The sequence below is a fragment of the Pelodiscus sinensis genome, chromosome 17 (assembly GCF_049634645.1).
Source record: "Pelodiscus sinensis isolate JC-2024 chromosome 17, ASM4963464v1, whole genome shotgun sequence".
In the NCBI taxonomy this organism is placed as follows: domain Eukaryota; kingdom Metazoa; phylum Chordata; order Testudines; family Trionychidae; genus Pelodiscus; species Pelodiscus sinensis.
Window position 1 is genome coordinate 16,565,663 of NC_134727.1, and position 20,922 is coordinate 16,586,584.

The 20,922-nt window shown below is 50.2% G+C and overlaps 1 protein-coding gene and 1 long non-coding RNA gene across 4 annotated transcripts; one reads left to right on the forward strand and one right to left on the reverse strand.

Annotated features, from left to right (window-relative positions):
* Positions 1–435: 435 nt before the first annotated feature.
* Positions 436–17,988, reverse strand: PCYOX1L (prenylcysteine oxidase 1 like). Of its 3 annotated transcripts, XM_075900220.1 has the most exons (6): positions 17,651–17,974; positions 10,410–10,616; positions 7,220–7,394; positions 6,783–6,994; positions 4,239–4,379; positions 436–1,680 (listed from the first exon to the last, which is right to left on the reverse strand). In XM_075900220.1, exons 1-6 carry the CDS (start codon positions 17,766–17,768, stop codon positions 1,022–1,024), a joined length of 1,512 nt encoding a protein of 503 aa, XP_075756335.1. In that variant the 5' UTR covers positions 17,769–17,974; the 3' UTR covers positions 436–1,021. The 3 variants fall into 3 exon arrangements, with proteins under 3 accessions (XP_075756335.1, XP_075756336.1, XP_075756337.1); XM_075900221.1 differs by lacking the exon at positions 4,239–4,379 and having other exon boundaries at positions 17,651–17,988; XM_075900222.1 differs by lacking the exon at positions 10,410–10,616 and having other exon boundaries at positions 17,651–17,976.
* A 490-nt stretch (positions 17,989–18,478) lies between these two features.
* On the forward strand, positions 18,479–20,922 carry LOC142818709 (uncharacterized). Its single transcript, XR_012896312.1, has 2 exons — positions 18,479–18,617; positions 19,085–20,922. It is a non-coding gene; the product is annotated as an uncharacterized LOC142818709 (long non-coding RNA).

Consider the following 20,922-nt stretch of genomic DNA (forward strand, 5'->3'; position numbering starts at 1 on the left):
GAAAGACTGAAAACCCATCTCAGACTGAGTATCCCTCCCTCTACCCAGGGAACCTGAGCTGCCAGCTCCTCCCAACTGTGCATTGGATCTGTCTGCAAGGCAGGGGCTTGGAGAGGCCATGCACAGGACCCCAAGGAGTCAGGGTTAGTGCTGGGAAAGGGTTCTATGTTATGTATGTAGAGAGGGAGATGAACAGGTCTTGCTGCTACAGCCTCAGTCCTTCTACATGGCAGCTTCCCTGCTTGGCCCCTCCCGTGCCTGACAGTATTTAGATGGGAACTTAAAGCAAGAGAGCAGCTCAGGGTGAGAAGCACAGAGGGTCCCATTAGTCATATGGATTCACAGCACCAACATGGGCACAGTTGGAGAACCACATGCATGCTGAGACCCGAATGCTGGCTCCAGCACTGGCCTCACAAGGACTGATGACAACCCCAGCAGCTAGAGTAGGGAATCTGACCACACTGCCAGCAAGGGGAGTCCTGCATAGGGAAGGCTGGGTCTTTCCAGGTGGGTCACACTAAAAAGTCCATATCCACCTATGGATCTGTGCCCAGGGGATGTGGCCACATTTTTTGGCCCCATATCTGCTCTTGACATCACCAGATCTTACCCTTTGAAAGTCTCATGCTCAGGCCCAGTAGGCAAGTGATCAGAGAATAGATTTACACTCCCACCCTTTGCGCTGACCATAATGATGCACAGCCCCACCCTAAGATTTGAAATGGATCCTGGCTAGTAGTTCTCTAGGAATGAGCTTAGGTTCCCTCCTCTTCTCCTTCCCCTGGGTAGGGAAGAAGCCTGGGTAGTGGTGTCTGTAGCAGGTACCTGGCATTAGCTCCCAGACATTCCGCAGTGCGGTGCAGGGATGGCATTACTGAGGGCAACACAGAAGGAGCTCATTGGACAGACCCTGCCCTCCTCTCAGCCAGAAATGAAGTCCTCTCTCCCCCAACAATAAACCCTCAGCAGGCTAGTAAATGAAGCAGCTCCTGGCCAAAACCCCCACAATCCCCCGGTGTCACAATTCAGTCTTCACTTTGTGCATCAAGTCCTTCTGGTCAATCTTCTCCAAGTCCTGGTACCACCGGTTGTATGCCAAGAGTGCCACATTCTTGGCTGCCATGGCAACCATTTCCATGGAACTGGCCACCCATTCCACACCATTGAGGTAGAAGAGGTTGTCATGGAGGATGATGGGTGGGAGGCTCTTGGAGGAGTCGTAGTGGGGGTAAGCCTCCCACTCCATCACCTGGACTGAATAGTAGGAGCGGAAGAGGGTCTTCAGCTGTTGCTTGTCCAGGGGCTGCTGGGAAAGGACGCGCCAGACAGCAGCCTCCTGGGGTTGCTTGCGCCGGAAGGTGCCTGAGATGTTGACGGGGCAAATGTTGTCCAGGGCGTTGAAGAAGAGGTCAGGGGAATCAGTGGTGAGGATGCTGGCAAAGGGGAAGAGTTTGGGGTCAGGGAAGCCAAAGTAAGAGGAGTTGAGGTAGCCATGGACAACAGAGCTGATGGTGGGGTGGAAGGAGCCTGGGAAGTCAGTGATGGGCGGGTCAAAGTTCTCAAAGGTGATGTTGCTCCTGTCGAAATGCAGCGGCGTAGCAATGACCACCATGTCGTAGAAGGCTGAGCCTTGGTCCTCGTCATCCTCATAGCGCACCTGGTACAGGGCTTTGCCGTCTGCAAAATGGACAGGACAGAGACTCACAACAAGTATCAGCCCAGAGCACAGTTCACCACCACTGGATTTGGGGCTCAGAAAGGCTGAGTACTGAGAAAATAAGCCACGGCCAAGCAAAGCCTTGGGCATGGTCTCCCCTTCATCCTGACCTGCACCCCAACTCAGCTCTGCCAATGCGCCTTAGTGTTGACCTGCAACCCTTTCCCCCAGACTCTACTGTATCTCACTACTGGACATTCCAGAACTGGGGAGTCACCTGGCAGACCACAGAGCAGTTGGGCAACCCTGGGTCACTGAGCAAAGGGGACAAACTGTAGGGGACAAATCTCCCTCCCCAGGACAGACCGGAGAAAAATTGGCTGCCACCAAGATGCCAGAGATCTCCCCAATATCTCAGCACAGAAGGGTCACAAGGCAGTGACCCTTTTTAGGGGCTTTGGAGCCACTTGCTGGCCTCACTGCACCCTCTGGTGTGCAAGCTCTGCACTGCAGCCTCCCATACCACAGATTGGCCCAGCCATAGCCAGCTTGGCCTAGTTTAGAAAAAAATGATGACAGGAGAAAGACACCAATGAAGCAGGAGGCAGTGTAAAAACCTGTGTGGGAGTCAGCGTGGAGGCCAGTCCAATTGTGATGGGGCAGACCAGCCAACTTGTATATGATGTATAACACCTTAACAAAAGCTATTTCAACCGTATGTGAACTTCAAAGAGATGCACTAGATCAGCAATCACCAACCATTCATTCGTAGTAATGGAAATCAAAGGTAACCGTATTTGTCTGAATACCCAAGTCCCATCAGAAGTTTAACTTTGTAACCAAATTAGCTTGTAGATGCTAAATCCCTTTCATGTCTTAATCAGCTTATATTATGTGTGCAACCATGGTCAGTTAACCATAATATCAAAGATGTGAGATGCTGCAGGAAACTAGTAATATTATTTATGCTGTCTTCAGCTTTTTGCCTCTGTAATAATGAATGGCCAGCTGCTGTCTTATAGCATAATTAGATTATCTGTGGAAATAGAAGAATTACTTCAAAGCAGTGGTAGAAATGTAGCCGTGTTAGTCTGGTGCAGCTGAAACAAAAAAACGGACTGTGTAGCACAGTGGTCCCCAACGTGGTACCCGCAGGCGCCATGGCACCCGCCGGCGCCCACCGACAACCTGGGCCGGCCCTGCCCCCGGCGCACGGGAGGCGCCGGCGCTGGGTGCGTGGCGCTCGGGCGGCCTCAGCCCCGGGGCACCTTCCTCCCCTTCCCCCCCGCCCCTCTATCCCCCTTCTGTTCTGAAATTTGATTTGTCCTTTTCATATGTGTTCCTTTTTTTTAATTGTATCCTTTGGTATATATGGTTGTGACAATTTTCTTCCACTATTTGATCTGAGGAAGTGGGTCTGGCCCTATTAAACCATCTTGTTAGTCTTTAAAGTGCTACACAGTCCTGTTTTTTGTTTCACAGCAGTGGTCCACAAAATACCTGCATCGCCTATTCTTCCTCAGAGGAAAGCCTTGCTGTGACAATTTCTGGAGGAGGCCTTTTGGCTTGCTAGAGAGCTAAAAATGGAAACCTTGGGCTGATACTTTCATCACTAGCCTTTGAAAGTTTGAACTGAGAAAGTTTAAGCTGTGGGACTGAGATCTTTCAAATTGTTTTTTGGAATACCCTAGAAAGTGCATGGAGAGACAATCAGACTTTACATCTAAACTGCACTTAGATTCTAACCTTTTGGGAATGATTCTAGAAAGACTTTTGCAGGGCAGCAGATCACTATTACACTGATCTATGAACACTGAAAATCACTTGTATGTACATGATTCCTTAGCCATTCAATCATGCTCTTTTCTTTTATTTATAAGTCTTCAGTTAGTTTATTAAGGATTGGTGGACAGCATATTTCAATAAGATCTGAGAAACATACTGACCTGAGGGTAAATGTCTCATCCTTCAGGACTGGTAGAATCTCACATATGGGGAGCTGGATATCCAGGAACCCCTCGTGATATTAGACTTGCTTGTCTAGCAGGAAGCCAAAGGCTGGACTGCCTAAGGGAGACTGTTTGCTTTCTGACTAACCAGTGGGGTAGTGCAGAGGCTCTTTTGTTATTTTGGTGAAGCTAATTCTAGAACAATCCACCAGTTTTGATGACTGCCTGCCCTGCATGTGTCACACTCACATCTCAGCCACACCGATTCTTTGCGATACCACAACAGCCCAGGAAGAAGGCTGCCGCGAAAGCTAGCAGGAGCAAATGGGCAGAGTAGGGTGAATTGGCAAAGGCGGGGGGCTGGAAGCAGACAGGGCAGAAGGGAATCTAAGGCCTCTCGGCTCTCCTCATCCTGCTATCAGACCTGCTATTCTCTGAGCATTTCTGCTCCCCGCTCCCCCTGTTGCTCTGTTCATGCTTCTCAACCCAGAAGCAAGAGAGGACAGCACTAATGCTAGAGACACTCTGTCCCAAAGGCCCCTAGACCTACAGTCTCGGACCCTACCCCACAGGCTGACACATGATCCCCCAGTGTCACGCCCCAATCCCAGGAGGCCCAGCTGGCTCACTTGAGCTCTGCAGAGAGACGCCTGTCACCCTGGCCTGGACAACGTTGGCTTTTGTCAGCTTTAGCAAACCCGAACACACCAGCTTGTTGCCGCCTTCCACAGCCCACGTGTTGCCCTGAGCCCCTGCCAGTGACATGGCCCCTGGGAAAAGGAACAGAGGATTAAACTCATTCACAGTAAGGACAGCACATTCCCCCAGGGTGCTGCTCCCAGGGGAGATTAGGGATGTTAGCTTATAGTAGTTTACACGATTCGGTTAATCCTAACGACTACACACACTTGTGGGGGGGGAACAAGCAGGAGTTGGTGCTTGGAGAGGCTGGCTTTTAAGCACCTTATAGAGAGGCAGCAGCATGGGGGGGGGGTGAGGATGTTAAGTGGTGGGTAACTGACTCATCATGTACTCAATACAGTTTGTATCGACTAACAATGAGTCGATAAGGGAAGGCGCTCTGTACTAGGGATGCAATAGTGTAGTCGATTAACCAATTAACCGATAAGCAAAAGCTTATAGGTTAATGCTATAGACTACACACATTTCCCCCCCACACCTTGCCAGTACATTTTTTTAGCAGGCTGGCCAGCTGCCTAGCTCAGCCCGGCTTGCACTGGGTCCTGGACCTACCCCCACTGTGGCTCTGCATTTAAAATATATTAGGAGCCAGGCGGGTAGGCACCTGGGCTCAGTTCCAGCTTGAGCTCAGACCTTCCCCCTGTATAAGGGCTTCCCGGAGACTACAGGAAAGTCGACTAACTGATAAGAATTCATGAAGTTAATCAACTACTCAATTAACTGATATTTAACATCCCTACTCTGTACCGGCTCACATCGGTCCAGGAACTACCTTCGCTGTGTCTCTGTAGTTACATGTAATAGGAGCCAGGTGTGCAGGCAGTAAGGATCTTGCTACATTTAAAATGCAGAGCTGCAGCCGTCCCGGACCAGCGTGAGCTGAGACTGACACAGGTTTGCTCAGTCTTGGCTTGTGCTGGGTCCAGCAGCAGCCCTTGTTCATGGTGGCCTGGGTTGGCTGCAGGCAGAGACTGCTTCACAGCAGCCTTCCCTACCCCCACCCTGCCTCTGACACCGGGGGGGGCGGGGGGAGGAGGGGGACACAGCACCATTGAGACAGTGCTGGGGAGCTTATGTTGTCTCTCCCCAGCACCGGGTCCTGTTCCCCACCCCCTTGCTGCCTCAGAGGCAGCAAGTGTGTGCGTGGGTGGGGGGAAAGCGAGTCATCCACTCAAATACCTGACAAGCTTAGGCTTATTTGGTAGTTGACTATTCATTTAGATCCCTAGGGGGCTGAGAGTGAGCACCTGCTCCCACCTCTCTCTCCCCCAGCATGTAAACATGTAACTGCTAAAAATCCAGCAGTTACACGTTTATACAAACACATAAGAACAGCCATATTGGGGCAGACCAACGGTCCATCCAGCCCAGTATCCTGACTGCCGACAGTGGCCAATACCAGATGCCCCAGAAGGAGGGAACACAACAAGTAATACTCACATGATCCATCTCCTGTCATCCATTTCCAGACAAACTGAGGCTAGGGACACCATTCCTACCCATGCTGGCTAATAGCCATTTATGGACCTAACCTCCGTGAATCTATCTAGCTCCTTTTTGAACCCTATTTAAGGTCCAGCCTTCACAACATCCTCTGGCAAGGAGTTCTATAGGTTGACTACGTGCTGCATAAAGAAAAACTTCCTTTTGTTTGTTTTAAACCTCCTATCTATTAATTTCATTTGATGACCCCTACTTCTTATATTGTGGGAATATGTAAATAACTTTTCCTTATTCACTTTTCCCACAAAAGTCATGATTTTATAGGCCTCTATCATATCCCCCTTAGTCTCCTCTTTTCTAAGCTGAAAAGTTCCAGTCTTTTTAATCTCTCTTCATATGGGATGCATTCCAAACCCCTAATAATTTTGTTGCCCTTTTCTGAACCTTTTTCAGTGCCAATATATCTTTTTTTTTGTGATGAGGTAACCATATCTGTATGCAGTATTCAAGATGTGGGCATACCAGGGATCTATATAGAGGCAATAAGATATTATCTTTCTTATTCTCTATACCTTTTTTAATGATTCCTAAGATTCAGTTTGATTTTTTGACTGCCGCTGCACACTGAGTGGATGTTTTCAGAGAACTGTCCACAATGTCTCCAAGATCTCTCTCTCAAGTAGTTGTAACTAAATTAGTCCCCATCATATTGTATGTATAGTGGGGATTATTTTTTCCAATGTGCATTACTTTGCATTTATCAACATTAAATTTCATTTGCCATTTTGTTGCCCAATCACTTAGTCTGAGATCTTTTGAAGCTCTTCACAGTCTGCTTTGGTCTTAACTATCTTGAGCAGTTTGGTTAATATTTGTTAGTTAACATCCCTAGGGGAGATGCATGCTTCTTTTCGGCCAGTGACAGAGCACCCTCGGGCCCACAGAGCAGCTCTGGCTCCAAGGAGGCCGCTGTGGCCCGTGCCGGACAGACCATGAAGGCAGCACTGGCACAGCCAGCTGGGCCTCACCTGCGAAGGCAGGCATGAGCACTGACTGGCCATAGCTGGAGCGCAGGACGGCTGCAATGACGTCATCGATGAAGCGCTGTGTGACGCCCACCTCCAGCAGGGACTCGGCCACAGAGCGCTGCGTCATGTTGACGAAGGTCTCACTGCCCAGCGAGCGCAGGAGCTCCTCCAGGCTGGAGAAGGCATAGCCGTGTGCCTGGTACTTGTAGATCCTGCAGGAGACAAGCAAAAATGTCAGGAGCAACACCCCCGCCCTCATACTGGCCCATCTACGGAGCCTACCCATTGACGTGCCCTCTCTCCTAGCTTGGCCACCGGGTGGCAGAGTCTCCTGGGAGATCAGGCATAGTACCCAGCCTGGGGCCAAAAGGGGAAGGCCATTCCCACTCCTCCTCCTTCCCTTCCAGAAACACCGATTCTGCCAAGCTGCCCCGTACCTCATGAATTTCTCCATCACCTCCTCCACCCACATCTGCAGGCGCAGGAAGCTGATGCCGTAGTGCCACCAGAGCCGGAAGAGGTTCAGCAGGTACCAGTCCGTCTCCTCCAGGACTAACTGCTCCCCACTGAAGATGGCACTCTTCCCTGCTACCTCTCTTCGGGGCTTCAGGCCTGCAGAGTGTGACAGAGAAAAGCAATTTCACCCTCCTCTCTGCAGTCAGCAATTCAGGAGGAAAGGAAGAGCACATGATAACAAGCATTTGCTACACATGGATACTGCTGATGGGCCTGAATGCTGGCAAGCAGCTGAAGATCCCTGTACATGGAGTGGGGATGGGTGAATTGTCAGAAGGTAGATCCATGAGCCAAACCAAACCCAACGTCCAAACATCTAAAAAATCTAAGAACTGGAAATCTGGATAGGCCTCAACTCTAATTACATGCAGTGTGAAATTCTGGGAGTTCTTTAGAATCCAGGCACCTTGGACAGACAGGATGTGTTAGAGCAGGGGTTGGCAATCATTTCTGATGGGGGGGAGGGGGCACTCCAAGAACTTTGAAAGTGTTTGAGGGCCGCACTCTTCCATGATATTAATGGGGGGGTGCAGGGTCTGGGATGGAGGTTGGGTGCAGAAGGGAGCTTGGGGTAAGGGATGGAGTTTGGGTGAAGGAGGCAGTTGCGACCTGGAGCACTGGACTGGAGTGCAGGGGGTTGAATTGTGACCTAGGGCAGGGAAATGGGGTACAGGAAGGGGCGGAGGGGATTTGATGGTGAGCTAGGGCAAGAGGGGACTGTGATTTGGGGCAGAGGATTGGGGTGCCAGATCTGGGAGGGGGTATAGGTGCATGAGGGGGGCAGAGGATTTGGGTATGTGGAGCAGGAGGGCAGAAGTGGGGGGCAGAGGGTTGGGGAAGGGAGGGGCTGGGATGCCAGAGGCAGCCTCTGCCCAGGAGATTTACCAGCTAGCAGCCTGTTGCTGAATCAGCCTCTCTGCAAGCCCCGCCTCCACCAGGCTTCAGCCATGTGCTCTGTGAATAACCCTTTGTGCTTCGTGGTTGCCTGTTATTGAAACAGGCAACTCCCATTGGCCAATTTCTGACCAGAAGCCAGCCAATGGGATTGTGCTGGGGGTGGGAGCAACTCCTAAAGCTTCTCCCCAACTCCTCTGGGCTCAGTTTTTAAAGTGGAACCACCCCATGGCCACGTTTCTGAGTTGTGTGCAGGTGGGGTTAGGCAAGCAGGGAGCCTGCCTGGGCTGGATCCAGTGGCTTGGTGGGCTGCATCTGGCCTGTGGGTCATATTTTGCCCAGGCCTGCGTTAGAAGGATGTCACAAATTAGAGGTACGCGCTGCTGCTTCCAGGTTGGCTGCACAGAAAACAAATCACAACTCCAAGACACAGTGACAGAATCTCTTGCTCCTCAGTTATGGAATCCTAGGGGTGGAAGAGACCTCAGGAGTCATCGAGCCCAACTGCTTGCTAAAAGCAGGACCAATCCCAATTAAATCATCCCAGCCAGGGCTTTGTCTAGCTGGGTCTTAAAAAACCGGTAGGGATGGAGATTCCACCACCTCTCTAGGTAACCCATTCCAGTGCTTCACCACCTCCTAGTGAAATAGTTTTCCTAATACTGTATACAATCTCCCACACTGCAACTTCAGACCACTGCTCTCTCGTTCTGTCATCGGTCACCACTGAGAACAGCCTCTCTCCACTCTCTTTGGAACCCCCCCTCCTTTGGAAGGTGAAGGCTGCCATCAAATCCCCCCTCACTTTTCCCTTCTGTAGACTAAATAAACCTAAATCCCTCAGCCTCTCTTCATAAGTCATGTGCTTCAGCCCCCAATCATTTTTGTTGCCCTTTGTTGGACTCTCTCCAATGTATCCACATTTTTTCTGTTATGGGAGGGAACGGTAGCTTTCTGTACCGAGGTGTGTGAGAGGACAGAAGTAGACACAACACTCCAGATGTGGCCTCACCTGCGTCCAATAAAGGGGAATTATCACTTCCCTAGATCTGCCAGCAATGCTCCTACTAATGCATCTCAATATGCCATTAGCCTTCTTGGCCACAAGGGTTCACTGGTGACTTATATCCAGCTTCTCATCCATGGTAACCCCCAGGTCTTTTTCTGCAGAACTGCTGTTTAGCCAGTCAGTCCCCAGCCTGTAACAATGCTTGGGATTCTTATGTTCCAAGTGCAGGACTCTGCACTTGTCTTTGTTGAACCTCATCGGATTTCTTTTGGCCCAATCCTCCAGTTTGTCTAGGTAACTCTGGACCCTACCCCTGCCCTCCAGCATATCTACTTCTTCCCCTACTTTAGTGTCATCCGCAAACTTGCTGAGGGTGCAATCCATCTCCTCATCTAGGTCATTAACAAAGATATTGAACAAAACCCAAATACATTAACCCCAGTCACTGGCTTCTAGCAGGTTCACTTCTGCCTGCAGCCCTTGCTCCTCCAAGTCCAAGTCCCACAGTACTCCCATCATGCCCCATACTCTTGACCTGCAGCCCCTCTGCTATCTCAGTCCTGAGCAGCGTTCCCTGTAAGCTGTGCACTTGGGCAGGTTCTCAGGAGAGTCAAGTGCTGTCCAGCGGATTCAGAGAGTGCACGCAGCACTTTATTTCTAGTGGTGGTGCACATTAGCACATGCACATAAAAATATTCTGCATATGAATGGAAAAAATCCACTCCTGGATGAAAAGATTAGAGGGAACATTGATCCTGAGTCCTGTGATGTCCCTCATGATGAGGGTAGGAGAGGGCTCAAGTGTGGCAAACACAGAGGGCAGGCTGCAGGCCACTCTCCAACTCTGGAACTCCCTGGCCCTCTAGCTCAGGAGGGACACAGCTCATGCCAGGGCCCACCTACATCCTGCCTTGGGTTGAGACACCAGCCCTTATTGAAGGAAATTCAACTCATCACAGTGGATGGCACATCACCGGGAACTGGCAATTCACTCACAATTGGCCTCTAAGCAAGGTGGAGGCCGGGCCATCTGGAGGGGAGGGGGATTTGTGTCGCAACCCCCGCTCTGTAGGCTGGAGCAAAAGGTTTCTCCTGAGGAGCAGGGTCAGCAGCGAGAACCTTCTCTCCCCAGCTCCAGGGAAGGGGCAAGGATAGAAGGATTTCTGGCACCCCCTCCCGTGGGCACGAAGGGGAGGGGCAGCACTCACCCAGCAGTTTGACGAAGTCCTGCATGTGCAGGCTGAGCGAGTGGATAGACGCGCCGCCACACTCATACTGCTGCTTGTTGACGGTGGTGGTGGCCAGCCGGCCCCCCTCGCTTCCCTTCTCATACACATCCAGCTGCACCTGTGGCCCAAAGTGCTGCTGCAGGAAGTAGGCCACTGCCGAACCACCTATCCCAGCACCCACTATGGCTATCAGAGGAGAGACAAGGGAAACAGGCCCCATTAGACATGATGCACATACCCACAGCTTTCCCCAGGGCCAGACCAGAGTGAAGCAATGCAGCCACAGGAGGCTGCTTCCTCAGGGAAATGCAGCATGTACAAAGCAAATCCCAATGCCTGAGCCATCCCCATGCATTGCACCAGATCAAGAGAGCATTGTGAACCGAGTGCAGGGCTGGGACCCTGCATGCAACTCTGCTCTAACACAGACACCTTGTGCTTCAGGCTCTCTGCCTGTGCACTTAGGAAGATGTCCCTACACTCAGAGGAAGGGAGGAGGCAAAAGATAAATGTTTGTGTGTGTTTGTTTGTTTGTTTAAAGTAACATGAACATCTTCCAGTCCAACCTATTCCATGAAGCTTGATGCTGTTTACACTAAGAATGTTAAGTATTGGGTAACTGACTAATCGAATAGTCTATGCATTTTGTATCGATTAGTTGATAGGGCACCTCTGTCTTTGAAGTGTAGCCAGGGGCAGATGACTGTTTTGTGGGGCCCCAGGCAGCATAACTCCGCGGGGCCCCCCCTTTGCCACGGCACATGCGTGGGGCTTTTTTAAGCGCGGGGCCCGGGGCGGCCGTCCCATTCGCCCTGCCCTATATCCGCCCCTGAGTGTAGAAACAGCCCTAGGGGCGTTGCTACATTACAAAGGTGAAAGCACAGAAGCCTTGGGGTCCGGGGGGGGGGGGCGGGAAGGGGAACTCCCTTGCTGGCCCCAGGCTCCGTGCAGCACCTGCTTTGAAATGCTGCCCTGGAGTCCCCAGCTGATCCTGGGCTCCTGTAGCGCTGCCACTTTGAGGTACCCCTCTCCCCCCCCCCTTTGCTGCCTCTATCTGATAGAGGCAGTGAGGGTGGGGGAAGTGACTTGTCGACTATCCTGTCGACTATCCGATAAGCATTTGCTTATCAGCTAGTCGACAAGTCAACTAGTCCTTCACTTCCCTAGTGTACACTTCTGCTGCGCCATTACAGGCCAGGCCATCACAGGTCCAACAGATGGCAGAAGCTTGGCAAAGTCTAGACCAGTGGTCTCCAACCTTTTTACACCCAAGATCACTTTTTAAATGTCCGAACAGGCGAAGATCTACCACCCCGCCCCTTCCTTAAAGCCCCGCCCTCTCTATTCTCCTCCTGTCCATCACTTGCTATCCCCAGCCCTTACTTACACACTCTGATAAACAGTTTATTTTTAAATTATGCAATGTATAAAATTAAAATCACGTCTTTATAGTTATGAAATAAATGGTCTGTTTTTTATTCATGCTATTTAAATCTAAAATGAAGCATTTATAATTACACATTTTGTGGGGACAGAGTTCTGCGGCGGGAGCAGGGAAGAGGGAACAGGGAGGGCAGAGGACAGAGTGCCAGTGGGGACAGGTTTCTGCAGCTGGGGACAGGGTGCCAGTGGGGACAGGAATAGGGACAGAGTTCTGTAGCTGGGAACAGGGGAGTGGGAACATAATTCTGTGGCTGGGGACAGGAGAGTGGGGACAGAGTTTGGGGAGTGGAGACAGAATTCTGTGGCTCGGGACAGGGGAGTGGGGACAGAGTTCGGGGAGTGGGGACAGAGTTCTGTGGCTGGGGAGTGGGGTGCCAGTGGAAGCAGAGAGTCCCCTGTATCTGCCTCCTCCCAGGATTCCCCCCCCCCCAGAGGGAAACCAGCACGTGCCTGCCCCGGGACCGACCCCCCCCCCCAGCGCAGGATTGCCCCGTGCGTGCACGCCTGCCCCAGGGCCGACCCCATGCAGGGAAGCCCCCTGCGCGCGCACACCTGTCCTGGGGGCCAACCCCCCCCCAGCGCAGGGAAGCCTCGCGTGTGCCTCCCCCGGGGCTGACTCACCCCTCCTGTGCGGTGCAGGGAGCTGACGTTCCCTCCCACAGTACACCCGGCAGAGCAGCTAGCGCTACTTCTGGAATCGCCAGAAGTGGCCCTAAGCTGCGGGACTTCTGTCCATCCCAGGGAAGCCTACTGTATCTCCATTTTCACTTGAGGTAGGTAGTGGGGCTTCTCGGGGGTGGGAGGGAAATGGGGGTGGGGTGGACAGGACACCTCGCGATCGACTGGTCGAGGCCTTGCGATCGACCAGTCGATCGTGATCGACCTGTTGGTGACTACGGGTATAGAGGAAGCTTGGACTAGGTATCACAGAGCACAGGTGAGATCCTGGGATGGGCTTGAGCTGTGGCTAGCACTCCCTGGGCAGCAATTCTAATGTGCTTAGGTCCTACTGAGCCAGCAAGAAGGCTGGGGTTAAAATAAAACCAGTTGCAGTGCTGGGACGGGCCGAGGAACCTGAGTTATGGGGATAGCTCACAGAAACTCCAAAACAAGAGGCTGTGAGAGGACAGCAAGGGTCAGAAGTGTCCATTACCATCATGGGGATTCTCAGACACCAGAGAACCATCAGAACAAGTCCTTGGCAACCAGGGCTTTTCCCATCTAGAGACTAACGCAGCTAATGGACACACACAAAAACCAGCCTTGACTTGGGAAGGGAGGCAGGTGGGCCAGTCCTAATTGCCTGCCAGCACAGGGCTAGTTTTGCCCAAGGCATAGAACATGGAAAGGGCACTAAGCAAACCTGGCTCACCAGGTACATAGCACCATGGCCCCCTAAGAACAGGAAAGGACAGGATTCCGGGAGAAAGCCGGGCTACCTGGAACCCAGCACAGCCAGATGGTTTAGTCCAATGCAGAGCCTTGGCAGAATACCCGTGGGAGTGTGAAAAGAGCATGGTCATGTCAGAGCCTGTCAGACAGGTACACTATTTCTGGGAGTCCTGATAAAGAATCACTAAAAAGCTCCGATGAATACTGCTGATTCTAAATAGCAAGAATTAGAATAGCTACAAATCTTTAACTCTACTGTAGTGACCCACTTAAACAGCACCTGCAATGGGCAATCATTTCAATCGTCAAAAAAAATCTTGAAAAAGCCATTTTTATTAGCGCACACAGTACCCAGACATCTAGAAGAAATCTGCAAATTCCAACATTAACTCAAACCTCTCGTCAATCAATCATCAGCACCACTCCTCACACCCCTGTTCGCATTTTTCTCTCATACAGGTAGAACCTTTGGGTAAAGAAGAGCATAGAAACAAATGAAAGAAATCCAATTAAAAGGATGGCACCTTTTTGGAGATTAGCAATTCTTTGTTCATTTGATTTAGCAAAAGTGATATCAAAATAGGTTGTGCTTTAAAATAAAAAAAATACTAAAATATAAAAACATAAATATTTTAAAAATCAGAGTGCTAATAATGGATTTATCACAGCTGTTTCAACAGATGTTAGTGAAGCATAGAGAATTTGAGGTCGACATAGAAATGTTCACATTTTACACTGTAGTGTCAGACAGGCTGCCAAACATATGAGGCTGCCACTGGGAGCCTCATCGAAAAATTCAACACAAAGGTGCCCCACTGATAAGACCTAATGAGGTCATGAAGAAAGGTGAATACCAACATAAAGGAGGGTTGTCAGAATCGAGAACCATTTCTACTGACCAACACTCCATAAAACAGCCCTACTGGGTCAGACCAGTGGTTCATCTAGCCCAGTATTCTGTCCTCTGACAGAGGCGAATGTCAGATGCTGCAGAAGGGAGTGAGCAATCTACTGAGTGATCCATCCCTTCTTGTCCAGTCCCAAGCTTAGGGCAGAGGTTTAGTGACACTTCTGCTTCCCTGATCATTTCAGCCAACAGCCATTGATGGATCAATTCTACATGAATGTATCCAGATATTTTTGGAACCTAATTATATTTTTGGCCATACCATCCCGACAATGAATTCCACAGGTTGACTGAGCAATGTGTGAAGTATTTCCCTGTTCACGTTCTCCATACCATTCTTGATTTCATAGGCCTTTATCATATTGCTCCTTAGTCTCTTTTCCAAGCTGAGCAGGTTTTTTTTTTTTAAATTTCTCCTCATATAGAAGCTGTTCCATACCCCTAAATCACTGTTGTTGCCCTTCTCTATGCTTTTCCCAATTCAAATATGTCTTTTTTAAAATGGGGCAGCCACAACTGCATACAGGATTCAAGATATGGGTTTATATAATGGCACTGAGATATTTTCTTATCCATTTCTAATGTTTCTTAGAATTGTTAGTTTTTGACAGCTGCTGCACATTAAGCAGATGTTTGCAAACTATCCATGATGAGACCAAGATCTATTTATAGAATGAGAATAGCTACTTCACACCAAATCATTTTGTATGTTGATGATGTTCATATGGGATGATCTTTTCAAATGTGTATTACTTTGCATGTATCATTGAATTTCAGCTGTCATTTGGCTGCCTGGTCACCCAGTTTTGAGAGATCTCTTTGTAATACTAAATAGTCAACTTCGGATGTAACTATCTTGAATAATATGTTATGTTGTCTCTGTTCACTTTTCTTTCCCAGATCATTCTGAATGTTGTATGGCACTACTCCCATTACAGATCACTGGGGGTCCTCACTGTTTACTTCTCTCTACTGTGAAAACTGTTTATTTCTACCTTTTGTTTCCTAGCTTATCCCATGGTTCCAGATGAACACATTATCCAGACATCTACATTAAGTTCCAAGGCAAGTGGAAGTGACTAGTGTTTCTGCAACATTTTCCCTCCTTGGCCAAGTCTTCCCTTCTAACACACCTCTGTGTTGAGGTTAGGCCACCATAACGTGACTGAGAAGAAAAAGGCAAAGAGCCCAATTCCTCCTTGATATAACTCCCTGATGTGCAAGAGTTGCATCAAAGAGAAATATGACCCCCTATATTTTGCATGCAAGCATTACACAAACTATGGACGATAGCAAGGGGAACGCAATCTCCAGAGAAGACATTTAGCCTAGCCTTAGATAACCTCCATAACATGAGGAAGGAGTGTGTGTGTGCACGCACATGCATGCAAGGCAACAGGACTAAAGTTAGCCTAAGACGTATAACTCCTGCTAGGGAATATGCAAAATTGGTCTGTTAAGATTTGCTTAGTAGCATTTTGTGGGATTCAAAGGAACTCAGTGCATTTCATACACCTTAAAATCAGGAGTGGGGAACCATTTTTGGGCCAGATGGCTGATCCAAAGGGGAGGGAAAAAAAAACAAAACAATCAGGGCCACACACAAGTGAGAAAAAAAAATCCTCACTGATGTGGGCCCTGACTGAGAAGGAGAAAGATACTCCCACATTCCCCACACACACCAGAGCCTAGTGGGGCCCAAGCTGGTAGATTCTGTGTGCTCCAGCCCCATGGTAGGGCAGCAGGGGGGCTGAAGCCTCCATGGCGGGTTCCCCAATGCTGGGGCAGTAGGGGGTTCCTGAGTCTTGGGGCTTAAATTAATCCTTACAGCTATCCTATAGGGTATGCAAGTACTGTAGACATTACACAGATAAAGGAACTTGATTCAATATGGCGATTAAGTACTGATTTCCAGGGCTGCGCTCTCAAGTACCTTCCTCAACACCCACCTCAACATCCAAAAGATCACACTCTGAGATGTGTTTCGTAAGTAAGAGTCAGTATTCTGAATCACCCCAAGGGAACTATGTGTAAAGTTTTTATTAAGAGGCAGTTTTGCATTAGCCCTACAAAAAGAGACACATCTGTCTTAGAAAAAACTCACTCAACTGAATACGTTCGATGTTTATGTAATGCTCCCAGGAAGTCTTAATTGTAGCTGCTAACGGGGGGAGAGTGTAATCTAGAGATCCCTCACAAAACCATGGGTGCCTTTTTTTCAGCATCGCACATCTACAAAGGAATGGGAAAGGGATACCTTCTCTGAGCTAGAACTAACACTCCCACTAGACAAAGTCTTTGGGAGCAGAGCCCAAACCCCTGCCAGACCATAGGTTTGATAGCAAGTGAGAGGGCAAAATCTCCTTCCTTAGCCAGAAGCCTCCTGAAAGCACAACTGTTCATTTTCCATGCCTTTTATAGTGCATCTGATAGCACAGGGGGCCTTCTCTTCCACTATTTCTTGCACTGTTCATTAAAAAAACAAAAAAAGGAGGGGGGTGGATTCCATGTTAGCTCCCAGATACACATTAGCTTCTAGTAAATCAGTCATGCTGGGGATGAGTTTACCTATCCTTTCAGTTTAGCTGAAGCTATCACACAAGAACTGTTCAGCAGAGATACACATGCCCCATAATCTTTCACCAGACCACACCAAACTGCCTTGAACAAAAACCTTTCAGACCAGCTTCTGATCTTGGCTAGCACTTGGATCCTAGTTTCTCTTCATTTGCTCAGAATTGTTGCTGCAACTGATTTAAAGATACTTGGAGCTTTTGCTAAGACTTCCCTCCTTCCATCTAAAAAAATGAAATAAAGCCCAAATTTGATGTCTATCCTCAGCCAGATAGAATTAGGCTCTGAATTAGGATTGGGAAAAGTAACTAATGTTAATTGTGTAGCAATTAGGTGGTGAATGACAAAATAAGAGATCATTTTCCTTTTTGGGACAGATAAAAAGTGAACCGTTTCTGGAGCTTGGAAGCTGCAGCACAAGTGATCTAGGGATAGAGATTTCCCTGCTTTCAATGTAATTCTTGTTTGAGAACAGGCCTACATCTTTGTTCATTGGCTAAGACTTGAAAATAATTTCTGCTCCTCCTTTCTGGTGTTACTTACTGTTACTTCAATAAGAAGCAGACAGGTCTGAAGTCTAGTTTGTGCAGGAGGTATGGGGAGTGTTGCTCCCCTCCCCCACCGGCTGGCTGGAACTCCTCCCCCCCCATCCTCTGACAGGCCAGCCCTGCAAGGCCCACAGCGCTTCTCCACCCTGATCTCAGCAGCAGCCCTTGTTGCTCTCCTCTTAGCTCCTTGCCCTGCTGATGTGCTGGCTCCCAGCCCCCTCTGCCCTTCCGAGCCTGGCTTGTGCTCTCCCCTCCCCAGTGCCCCTTGAACTCTTCTCAGCAGCGGTCGGCTCGGTCCCACCCCTTTGCTCTCACAGTCTCTGCTCCACTCCCCAGGGATACGGGGCGGCTCCTACCTATTTTGCCAGGCGGGGCATCCCCTGTTGCAGCTGAGGAGGGACCTGCCAGCAGCAGCCCCAGAACGACAGCTGGAAGGAGCCGCATTGCCCAGCGCAGCGGCTGCCGCTCAGCCATCACGGACGAAGGGCGGCGAGCAGGCGGCTGCAGCAGGAGAGCACAGAGCCCCGCATGCGCTCAGACCATCGCCCCTCCCGGCCGGGCAAAGGGGCAGCAGACCGGGCCCGGTCCCCCCAGCGGGCAGAGCACTGGACGCCCCGCTGGCCCTGCCCAGGGCTGTAGGCTCTCGCAGCAGCCGCTCGGCTTGCAGCCCCTCCTTTGTGCTGCAGCTCCCGTGGTGCACTAGCTCCCGAGCGTGCGGAGGGGCCTGCTTAAAGGGGCCGTGCCCAGTGCAAACGCACTGGCCGGCCTGCCGGGGGAGAGCGCTCCGGCTCGCTCGGTGCAGGGCGGGTGCGTGCATCTCCCCGGCTCGCTGCAGCAGTCAATGGGGAAGGACCGACAGGGCCCTAGCGACGTAGAACAGCTGCCGGTGAGAGAAATTCAGCGCGGCCGTCGGCGCCTTCCCATGTTTTCTTCGTCTATCAAGTGCTACCAGACCGTTTGTTGTTTTTAGGAATTGACGGGAGGCCGATGCTCCGGGCCGGGATTCCAGCCCCAGTCCCGCCAGCTCGGACGAGACCTGTGGCCTTCACCCCAGCCTGCGCTGCTCAGGGGCCATTGCAGTGCCGCAAATTACCAGAGGAGCCTGCCTGAGCCCCTTACAGCCAGATTCTGCCGCGAGAGCGGACAGCCAGCCGAGCCCACGCAGCGCTCCACGGCATTCAGCGGGCTCCTTGACGCTGCTGGCCCCGGGCTACCCAGCCGCGCTCAGTTAAAAGATCAGGAAACCTTCTGTTCTGCACTGAGGTCCCTTCCCCGGCGCACATGGTGTCACACGCGCCCCCCGTCGGCTCGCAGGCAGGGCTGGTGAACATTTCAAATACACGTTTCCATCAGAATTGAGGAGAAGGAAGGAAAAGGGAATGGGGTCCTATGGCAACACAGCCTCAGTCCCGGACTTGGCCCGATGCTCTTGGGCCGAAATTCTAGTTGTCCAAATCCACAGTGCACCCCGCACCATGTAGGCCCCTAGTAGTTAACTTATAGCCGTCCCTTTACCTGACCCCTGCTGACCCAGCAGTATGGGATGATCCCCTAGCCTATACGGATACATGTAGTGAATGGCTTGGGGTGGAGTGCTCAGGCTGAATCCAGGCCTGCAGCTTTAGAGTAAAAATGAAGCAAAGAAGCAACCTGTTAAGAATGCCCTGGGCATTGTGGGGCACTCTGGAAACTGGTAGACTGGGGGCTTCTTGCCAGCACCCTCCTCTATGAAAAGTTGCACCCCCAGCTGCTTTCACTCACGCCATGGTAACCAACCCCTCTCTCCGCAGCATCCTGTGATGGCCCTGGCAAGTCAGAAGGCAGAGCAAACATCCACGTTTCCAAAAGCACAGTAAAGACCAGGCCCCTACACAGGAATTTCTGGGGAGTGAGAGTTTTTGTACATGTGGACCACACTTTTTTTTTAAAATATAAAGGAGTACAGTATAGTCATGCAATGAATGTGCTGAAGGGAAGTTAATGAAAAATTTGAATGGAAACATTGATTGGTAAAATGATTTTGTTATAATATACTTAACACTTATACAGGAATAAAGGTTTCTGGGATCATGGTGGGCAGCATGGCCATTCCATGTGCCCCTGCTTCTTCAGCTGCCTCTGCCTGTTGCTGCTCTATCTGCTTGGCAAGGCCAGCACCAGTGAATGCAGGCAGGGCTTCTGGCCAGGCTGCTCCTCATGGGTGGGAGGGTGCTGTTCCTCCGGCCCTGCATCGCTACCACCTGCCCTGCCCACTCCATCCAAAGCACAGAACATCTCCTGATCCACTTCTCTGCCTTCCTTCTCTAGAAGCACAGCCTTGATTGTCATCCACTGTGAGCTCTGACATGGAATGAAAGTTGGACCTTTAATGTTGCTTTTCAAGTTGCTACACAAAAGAGCTACAGCTGGAGAGCTCCAGCTTCCACCAGCCATACTTGGAAAGCAGATGGGGAAGAGAGATGTAACCCTAGCAACAGGCCAGGCAACTCCAAGCTCTCTAGTCACCTTCTCCATTGCTCCCTTTCCTGAGCCCCACTGCCTAGGCCAGAAGGAACTGGACCCAAAACCTCACAAAGGAAATGCAGGCTGAAGAATGTTAAGACTGCCATGCCCTTCCTTATGGTCGGCTGCATGGCTCTGGGGCATGGGCATTGGAGGAGTGTCAGTCATTGATATAGCGGGACTTGGAATGTTGAGAGGGTGGGAAAAGAACGTCTGTAGTACAGAAAGCACTGGCCCAAACCCTCCTCTCCTACCCCCTTGCCACTGAGCTTTGGTGGGGGGGGAGGGGGCGGGCTGAGTATCTCACAGTCTCCTAGGGGATGCACAATACTTCTCTATCTTCAGAAAAAGTTGGTGTGAATTCAGTTCTGATGAACATGCCAGATTAACAGCCTTGGAGACAGAACAAATTCAGCTCAGAGGCAGCGTCCATCGCTGTCCCCTGCCTCACTCCCAGCATAGGGATGGACTCCAAAACCGAAAGAGGAGTCCTGCATCCATGGCTCCTTTGCTGAGATTGCCAACGATATCAATCTATTCCCATTGCAGTGTGTGAACTAGACCAAGTGTTTCTCAACCAGTGGTACTTGAGAGAAGTCTGGGGTGGGGGAGGGGGGTGGTACATCAACACAACTGAAATTTGTTTTAAGTTTTACAGCATTTTATTATTTTTGTACTTTTTACACCCAAAAATGTCATCACCCGCCCAGCTATGATTAAGTTGTTTAAACAAATGTGTTGCAATGGTAGAAAAAAAATGTGTGTCTAAAAAAAAAATTGTAAGTACCTACAGTTTTCAAAGGGGTACTTATGTAAAAAAGGGTGAGAAACACTGACTTGACCCATCTCCACTGGCTGCTATTCACACTCCCCAACTACTATTATACAGGCCTGTTAACAGCCATCAGATGGAACCTGGAGGGCTGGGCCTGGCAGCCAACCCAATTTTGGTGCTTGCAAATGAGTGCACCCCCTCCCCCATACATCAGCTTCTTACACAAACACCTCCATGTCTTCATCAGCATGGCCCCTTACACATGGAAAGGTCTGCTACTATTTGATCTGAGGAAGTGGGTCTGGCCTACGAAAGCTCATCATCTAATAAACCATCTTGTTAGTCTTTAAA